The 8,617-nt window shown below is 44.6% G+C and overlaps 1 protein-coding gene and 1 non-coding gene across 2 annotated transcripts; one reads left to right on the top strand and one right to left on the bottom strand.

The window, feature by feature from the left end:
* Nucleotides 1-5,468: 5,468 nt before the first annotated feature.
* LOC112089182 lies at nt 5,469-6,778 on the bottom strand. Its single transcript, XM_024160158.1, has 2 exons — nt 6,079-6,778; nt 5,469-5,986 (listed from the first exon to the last, which is right to left on the bottom strand). Exons 1-2 carry the CDS (start codon nt 6,776-6,778, stop codon nt 5,469-5,471), a joined length of 1,218 nt encoding a protein of 405 aa, XP_024015926.1.
* A 676-nt stretch (nt 6,779-7,454) lies between these two features.
* LOC112089496 lies at nt 7,455-7,561 on the top strand. The gene has a single exon (XR_002901134.1). It is a non-coding gene; the product is annotated as a small nucleolar RNA R71 (small nucleolar RNA).
* Nucleotides 7,562-8,617: the final 1,056 nt, after the last annotated feature.

Here is an 8,617-nt window from a genome sequence, read left to right as displayed (position 1 = left end):
TTTTTTTTAATTTTTCAGGTACCATGGAGCTTTCGGCTGAGGCGATGGAAGCTCTGAACCGAACAATGTCTCAACAAATTAAAGAAGCGAATCAGGCCATAGCAACTCAGCTCACACAACAAATCGAACAACTCAATGACAAGTTCGAGACGAAGATGACTGATCTGCTCAAAGACCTCAGCGCAAGTGGAGAAGAGTCGTCTCAAACTCCAACTCCTTCGGAAGCAATGCGCTTAGCAAAAGGTAAAGGGCACATAGGATCTTCCCGAAAACTTCCACGCCACCCAACACCTTCCGAAGCCAGGACTAAAGCTAAGTCCAGTCGAAGCCAGATTGGGGGCAGAGAGACTACGTTTAATCCGAGGAGGAATCCTACTGGTGCAGAACGAGATGGCCCAAGGGTAGATCGTCAGCACCGCCGAGAGGAATATATTGCTGGGCATCGAGTTACCCTGGAATCAGATCCAGAATACTATGAGGAAGACGAAGCTTCTGATCATAGCAGAGAAACTGTGAGACGAGATCGAGGCCGAGGACATGCTCGAGATTATGATCCTCTACGTCAGCAGCTGCGTCATATCAAAATCCAGTATCCTCCTTTCCATGGAACCAATGATCCCGAAGCTTATCTAGATTGGGAAAGGAAGATGGAGTCTAATTTTCTGGTCCAAGGAACTTATGAGCTCAACAAGGTGAAGATTGCAGTTTCAAAATTTCATGGGTATGCGCTTCTATGGTGGGAGCAGTTGGGAGTCACCAGAAATCGCCTGAGGGAACTTCCGATTACTACTTGGGATCAGCTTGTTATACAGATGAGGAAGCGGTTCGTTCCAGCCCATCATCAGCGCGAGATACTCAACAAACTTAGGCGCCTTGTCCAATGTACGAAGTCTGTTCGAGATTATTATCAAGAATTGGAAACTTTGCTCATTCGTGCAGATTTACGAGAAGGCGAAGAGATGGTAATGTCGAGATTTCTTGGAGGACTTAACCGAGAAATTCAAGACAAGGTGGAACTTCAGGATTTCGCAGATATACAAGACATGGTGCATAAGGCTGAATTGGTGGAATCTCAAGTCAAGAGGCGAAATTTCAAGTCCACATTCACGCCTAGTGTGCCTAAGCCTAAGGAGATCAGCAAGCCAGCTTACTCCAGAGACATCAAACCGCCATCTACTGGAGTTAAAGAAGAAGCTAAAGCTGAGTTCAAGCCTCGAGGTGGCACTTCTATCAGCAATGTGAGGTGTTTCAAATGTCAAGGAATGGGACATTACTCTCGAGATTGCCCAAACAAGAAGGTTTTCTTGTTACATGAGGGAGGAGAGATAGTTCCTCAAGAGGATTCAGAGGCCGAATATGAATTAGAGGAAGAGGAAGAAGCTGCTGCTGTGGGCGAGATGCTGGTTGCCAGAAGGACTTTGAGTGTTCAGAGTCAACCTGAAGAGACTTGTCAGCGAGAGAACCTGTTCCATACGAGATGCTTCATTCAAGGAAAAGTTTGTAGCCTGATCATAGATGGAGGAAGTTGTACTAATGCTGCAAGCGAAGAGATGGTTAAGAAGCTCCAGCTCAAGACTATTCCTCATCCAAGGCCGTATAAGCTTCAGTGGTTGAATGACAGTGGAGCCTTGACCGTATCTCAGCAAGTGATGGTTTCTCTATCCATTGGGAAGTATGAAGATGAGATTCTATGTGACGTCATTCCCATGGGTTCGAGTCATGTGTTGCTAGGCAGACCGTGGCAATCAGATCGTAGGGTGATACACGACGGTTACACCAACAAGCACTCATTCGAGTTCAAAGGTCGCAAATTTACCCTCCTACCTCTCACGCCTACCGAGATTTATCAAGATCAAGTTCAAATGAAGCTCAAGGAGAAGGAGAAAGTCGCCAACAGCCTCTACATAAACCACAGTGAATTTTCTAAACTCTTTGATCCTGAAATGACTACTTTTATGTTTGTGTACAAGGAATCCCTTGTTAGTACTAACCCTTCACAGGAGCTTCCTAGTGCTATGTTTGAGATTTTGCAGGAATACAAGGACGTTTTTCCAGTAGAAATTCCACCAGGGCTACCTCCAATTCGCGGGATAGAGCATCAGATTGACTTGGTACCAGGATCAGCCTTACCTAACAGGCCAGCATACCGAACCAACCCTGTAGAGACTAAGGAGCTGCAAAAGCAAGTGGAGGAGCTGATGAGCAAAGGCCATATCCGAGAAAGCTTGAGTCCATGTGCGGTTCCAGTTCTGTTGGTGCCAAAGAAGGATGGTTCCTGGAGGATGTGAGTAGACTGCCGAGCTATCAACAACATCACTGTGAAGTATCGGCATCCGATCCCAAGGCTAGATGATATGCTGGATGAGCTCTGTGGGTCGACAATATTCTCTAAGATCGACTTGAAGAGTGGATATCATCAGATCAGAATGAAGGAAGGGGATGAGTGGAAGACGGCATTCAAGACAAAGCAGGGACTCTACGAGTGGCTAGTTATGCCGTTTGGCCTCACCAATGCTCCCAGCACCTTCATGAGACTAATGAACCATGCCCTGAGACCATTCATTGGCGTGTTCGTAGTGGTTTATTTCGACGATATCCTCATCTACAGTAAAGGTTTGGAAGAACATCTAGATCACATCAGATCGGTTCTTGATGTTCTTCGCTCTCAATCTCTCTTTGCTAATTTATCTAAATGTTCATTCTGCACTAACGAGATTGTTTTCTTAGGCTTTGTAGTAAGTGCAGGAGGAGTTAAAGTAGATGAAGAGAAGATAAAAGCTATCAAGGAGTGGCCAACCCCCAAGAATATTGGAGAAGTCCGAAGTTTCCATGGCTTAGCAGGATTCTACAGGCGTTTTGTTCGTGATTTCAGCACCATAGCCGCGCCTTTAACCGAAGTAATCAAGAAAGACGTGGGGTTCAAGTGGGGAGAGGCGCAAGAACAGGCTTTTACAGCCCTTAAAGAGAAGCTTATCAATTCGCCCTTACTAGTACTTCCTGATTTTACTAAGACTTTTGAGATTGAATGCGATGCTTCTGGTGTAGGTATTGGAGCAGTTCTTATGCAGGATAAGAAGCCCGTCGCTTACTTCAGCGAAAAGTTAGGAGGATCAACGCTGAATTATCCCACGTATGACAAGGAGTTATACGCATTGGTTCGAGCTCTCCAGACGTGGCAGCATTACTTATGGCCTAAGGAATTCGTCATTCATACCGATCACGAGTCTCTGAAGCACCTCAAGGGTCAGCAGAAACTTAACAAAAGACATGGGCGATGGATGGAGTTCATTGAGACATTCCCCTACATTGTTAAGTACAAAAAAGGTAAAGATAATGTGGTCGCAGACGCATTATCCCGGAGGTACACTCTTGTTTCGACTTTAACATCAAAGTTGATTGGATTTGAGCATATTATAGATCTTTATGAATCTGACACTGACTTTTCTGAGAGCTATGCGAAATGTCATAAGTTTGCCTGTGAGAAATTTTATAGACAGGATGGATACTTGTTCTTCAGTAACCGATTGTGCATACCACGAGGATCTATTCGAGAGTTACTGGTACGAGAAGCTCATGGAGGTGGATTAGCTGAACATTTCGGTGTCACAAAGACACTTCTTGGGCTACAAGAGCACTTCTACTGGCCGAACATGAAGAAGGACGTTGAGAAAATCTGCTCTAGATGTGTCGTATGTAAGATGGCTAAGAGTAAAGTTCAGCCTCACGGTTTGTATACTCCTTTGCCTATTCCTTCTCAACCTTGGACTAATATCTCTATGGATTTTGTAGTTGGCTTACCTCACACCAGAAATGGTAGAGATTCTATTTTTGTAGTTGTTGACAGGTTTAGCAAGATGGCTCACTTCATCGCTAGCCACAAGACAGATGATGCTGTGAATGTAGCTAACTTGTTTTTCAGGGAAGTAGTACGACTGCATGGAATGCCACAGGTTATCGTTTCAGATCGAGACACGAAGTTCTTAGGACACTTTTGGCGAACGCTTTGGGCTAAGCTGGGAACAAAGCTCTCATTCTCAACTACGTGTCATCCTCAGACCGATGGACAGACCGAGGTGGTGAATAGAACGTTGTCCACACTTCTAAGGACTTTGGTGAAAAGTAACCTCAAGACATGGGAAGAGTGCCTGCCTCATGTCGAGTTTGCTTACAATCACGCTAAGCATTCTGCTACTCTCTTTTCTCCTTTTGAAATTGTATATGGGTTTAATCCACAATCACCTCTAGACTTGATCCCTTTGCCTTTAAGTGGAAAATGCAGTTTGAATGGCAAGGAGAAAGCTGAACAGGTCAGAAGAATTCATGCTAAGGCTAAGGAGAATATCGAGAAAAAGACAAAGCAGTATGAGAAGCATGCCAACAAAGGACGAAAGGAACTGATTTTCGAAGAAGGAGATCTGGTGTGGATCCATCTGAGGAAGGAGCGATTTCCAGCTGAGCGAAAGAACAAGCTAATGCCCAGAGTTGATGGACCATTCGCAGTCATCAAAAGAATCAACAACAATGCCTATCAGATTGATCTTCAAGGTAAGTATGACGTTTCTGATGCTTTCAATGTTTCTGACTTGCTTCCTTATGTTGCAGATTCAGATTTGAGGACAAATCCTTTTCAAGAGGGAGAGGATGATATGATCGTGACCAGCTCAGAGGAGGAGGAACCAGAGGTAGCTGGCAGGATCACTCGTTCCAGAGCTAGAGAGATGGCTAAGGAGGCTCACGCACTCATTGCCACAGAGGACAGCGATCACCAGGAGGCTGGAGCTCACATCTTCAACATCTCTATCTTGAAGAATGAGGAACCCAGTAACAATGACTAGGTAACTTAGGTGATGGTTCTGTACTCTTTTCCTTGGTGAAGATTTTGGAAGGCAAGGAGGTTCTTCTCCAAGGTTTTTAACGAGGCAGAAATCATTGCTACGTCGAGTTACTTAGAAGTTGTTACTAATGGGTAATAATGTGCAAAGTCACAATGACTTGTGCACTAGTTGTTTTAGGCGCACCACTTAGGTTTAGAAGGGACGCCTCGCTGTTTTATTTTTAAATTAAACTTCTTGTTGTTTTATTTCAAACTCCATGTTGTTTTGTTATTAGGGCTGCGATTTTCTCTCTTAGTCTATAAAAAAGAGAAAATCGCCTAGGTGATATTCAGTGAAGAATTTTGATCAAACTTTTAACGTGTTCTTCTCTCTTTTCGATTTCTGAGAACTAAAAACTCTGAAATTCGAATCTCTTAAAACTAATCTGTTTACAAGAGATTCTGCTATCACCATCATATCCCTCTCACGATCCATCGACGAATCCATCCACCACCATCTCAAACCATCGATCCGCCGCATCACACCACCATCTCCCTCCATCGATCTCTCATCGCGCCACCATCGCTTCATCACACCAATATCATCGCATCTGTCCCTCCAAGTCACGATCTCAATTCGCCTGTTGCCTTATCTTCAGAGTTGATCTCCTCGAATCGTATCAACCTGCCTTTGCATTCTCGTGCTTGCATTCAGCATTTTTGCAAACCCATCAGCTTCTTCACTCAAATACCCATGTTCTCCTTCAGCTTTGGTGAGTGCAACTTCGAGAGGATCGATGGCCAAAACCTCTTCAGCAACCTCTTCAGCAATGCCTGAACCATCATCTATGACAAATGTCTGTCCGTCCAGCATTGGTTTCTTGAAGAGTTTATTCATCTCAAATCGCACCACCATATCTCCCAGCTGGAGATCTATCACTCCTTCTTTCACATCTATGATTGCACCAGCTGTGCATAAGAAGGATCGACCCAATATCAAAGGATCCTTGGGTTCTTCATCAAGCTCCAGAACCACAAAATCTGCTGGAATGAGTGTATCACCTATCTGAACATGCAGATCCTCAAGTATACCAACAGGGAATTTGGTTGATCTATCAGCGAATACCAGCGAGATTTTCGTCGGTTTGAATCTGGTGTAACCCAATCGCTTGGCTACAGAGTAAGGCATCAGATTCACACTTGAACCCAGATCGCAGAGAGACCTTGCAAACAATACATTCCCAATCCTAACCGAGAGAACAAACCTTCCTGGATCACTTCTCTTTTCTGAAGCACAGCACTGCACTCCTTCGAAACCATCATGACACTCTCTTCCTCAACAGCTTTCCCAGACACTAACCCCTTCATGTATCTTTTAAGGGCTGGTATCATCTTAACAGCATCAGCTAGAGGGAGTTTTACAGTCAAATCCTTCAGCATCTCCCTGCACTTTGCATCCTCTAAGTCCTTGCGAGACTTCTTTTGTGGAACTGGGTAAGGTACCTTAGGCGTGTAAACTCTTGCAGGAATGTTTGCTGGGGCAGGTGGCTGGAGCAGGTGCTCCCTCGTTGGCTCAGGGTGCTCCCTCGTCAAATCTACGTCTGGAGCAGGTGCTCCAGATTTTGGAGCAGGTGCTCCGATGGAGGAAGAGTGCTCCTTCGTCTTTTTTACGTCATGAGCTGGTTCCTCTTCTTGGAGCAGGTGCTCCACGTCCTTTTTCTTCCTCTTTTCTGAGACAGAGCTTGTTGGTGCAGCATGTAGAGTCTTCCCACTTTTAAGCTCAATAGCATTCACAAACTCATTCCTGGGATTTTCACCTTTTCCAGGGAGAGTTCCAGGTGATCTCTTTACAGCTTCTGCAGTCTGAGCTACCTGAACATCCAGCTTCTTCACATGAGTCCACACAGCCTCATACTTGCCATTCAAATCATTGTACATGGTGTCCACTTTGGCATTAATCTCCATGGAAGACTTTTGCTGATTAACCAGCAGCTGTTACATCAAGTTTTTCAGCTCATCCTGCGAGTTATTTGAGGAACTCGAAGAAGGCTGTAGACTTGTGAAAGGCAACTTCTGCTGATTTCCACCTTGAAATCGATTCTGATTGGTGATGAACTGCTTTCCTTGGAAGTTGCTGGAGAAGTTCTTCTGAAATCCTGACTGATTCTGCACTCCTTGCTGCGGATAGACCTGATCCTGAGGGTTCTCAACATTGTTGCTTCTGTAGGATAAATTCGGGTGGCTTCTGAAGTTGTTGAAACTGCGATTCTGCACATACCCTTGTCCATTCACGAAATTTACCTCCATCTGATCATTATTCTCTGCATCTACAAACTCTTGAGCAAGAGGTGCATCACCGACCTCATCAGCAAAATGCACAGATCTCTGGTTCTCCCTCAGCAGCAGATTCACCTTTGCTGTAAGCTCATCGATTTTGCTCAACTCCACACTATGAACTGGTTTGCTAGACCTGTCATACTCTTGGGATTTGTTGCTGGAGCTTGCAGCTAAGTTCTCAATCAACTCATAAGCAGCTTCTTTGGACTTAGTCATGAAATCGCCATTGCTAGCTGCATTCAAGGCATTCCTGTAATCCCAGTTGACACCATCATAAAAGGTTGACAGAATCTGCTCATCAGAGAACCCATGGTGAGGGCACTCTCTTCGGTACTCCTTGTACCTCTCCCAAGCTTCGCAGAAAGCCTCACCAGGTTCCTGTTTAAACGACGAGATCTTGTTCTTCAGAGCTGCAGTTTTGGCCTTAGTGTAGAAATGGTCCAAAAATGCTGATCTGCACTCTTCCCATGTAGTCAATGACCCAGGTGGTAATGACTTCAGCCAGCGCAAAGCTTTGTCCGCAAGTGAGAATGGAAAAAGCTTGCACTTCAAGAAATCGGCTGGTATCCCATTTGATCCAGTCGTGCTGCAAATCTCCTCAAAATTCTCGATGTGGTCCATCGGAATCTCAGCAGGAAGCCCATGAAAGAGGTGCTGCTTCACCAATGAGATCAGCTGAGGTTTGATCTCAAAGTCTTGCCTCTGAATGGTTGGAGGAGCAATCGCAGCCCTGTTGTGATAGTAAGCGTGCGGACTGTCCTTGTCTCCAATAGCAGGTTGTGGCTGCTCCCTGTCTTGCTGCGCCTTTTGCAGCTGCTCCAATTGTTGTCGAAGCTGTTGAACCTCGACAGCCATGTTGCCATTGTTGCCTTGATCGCCCATGTTGGCTTGAATAGGCCTTTGACGTCTGTTTTCTCGCTCGACTCTTGCTAGATCGGTGTTCGACAAAGAAACAAGATCGGTGCAGTTGCTCCTTGTGGATATGTTTGACATACACCTGAAACACATGCAAACAAGAGAACAAGAGAGAAAAATTAGTAAAGCCTTAGTCTGAATTTCAAACCAAAAATCAAAGGTAACGAATTGGTCCCCGTCGCAACGGCGCCAAAATTTGATTCACACCGGAATTACTCCTAGTTTCTACTGCAATAGAACAGTGATGTAGTTGTAATATAAAGGATTCGAAATCCAGAGGACCAGTGTTACTCTATGAATTTGTGAGGATTGAATTAAAGCTAAGACGAAAGATGGTTTGTTTTGAAAACTAAAAAGTAACAGAATGGCAAACAACGATTTAAATTCAAATTAAAACAAGCACTAGACCAAAGCAATTCGCAGGAATTTCAGAGATAAGAACCAGATGACTATTCAGGGCACAAGTGTAACGCAAGTCTCGAACTCAAACAGAAAAGCTTATCGATCCACTGTCGTGATCTCGATAACTTTGTCTAACAACCTAAATCCTAA

Source organism: Eutrema salsugineum, unplaced genomic scaffold, assembly GCF_000478725.1.
Source record: "Eutrema salsugineum unplaced genomic scaffold, Eutsalg1_0 scaffold_12, whole genome shotgun sequence".
Taxonomy (NCBI): domain Eukaryota; kingdom Viridiplantae; phylum Streptophyta; class Magnoliopsida; order Brassicales; family Brassicaceae; genus Eutrema; species Eutrema salsugineum.
The sequence above is the reverse complement of the archived record's forward strand: the minus strand, read 5'-3'. Positions and strand labels throughout refer to the sequence as shown.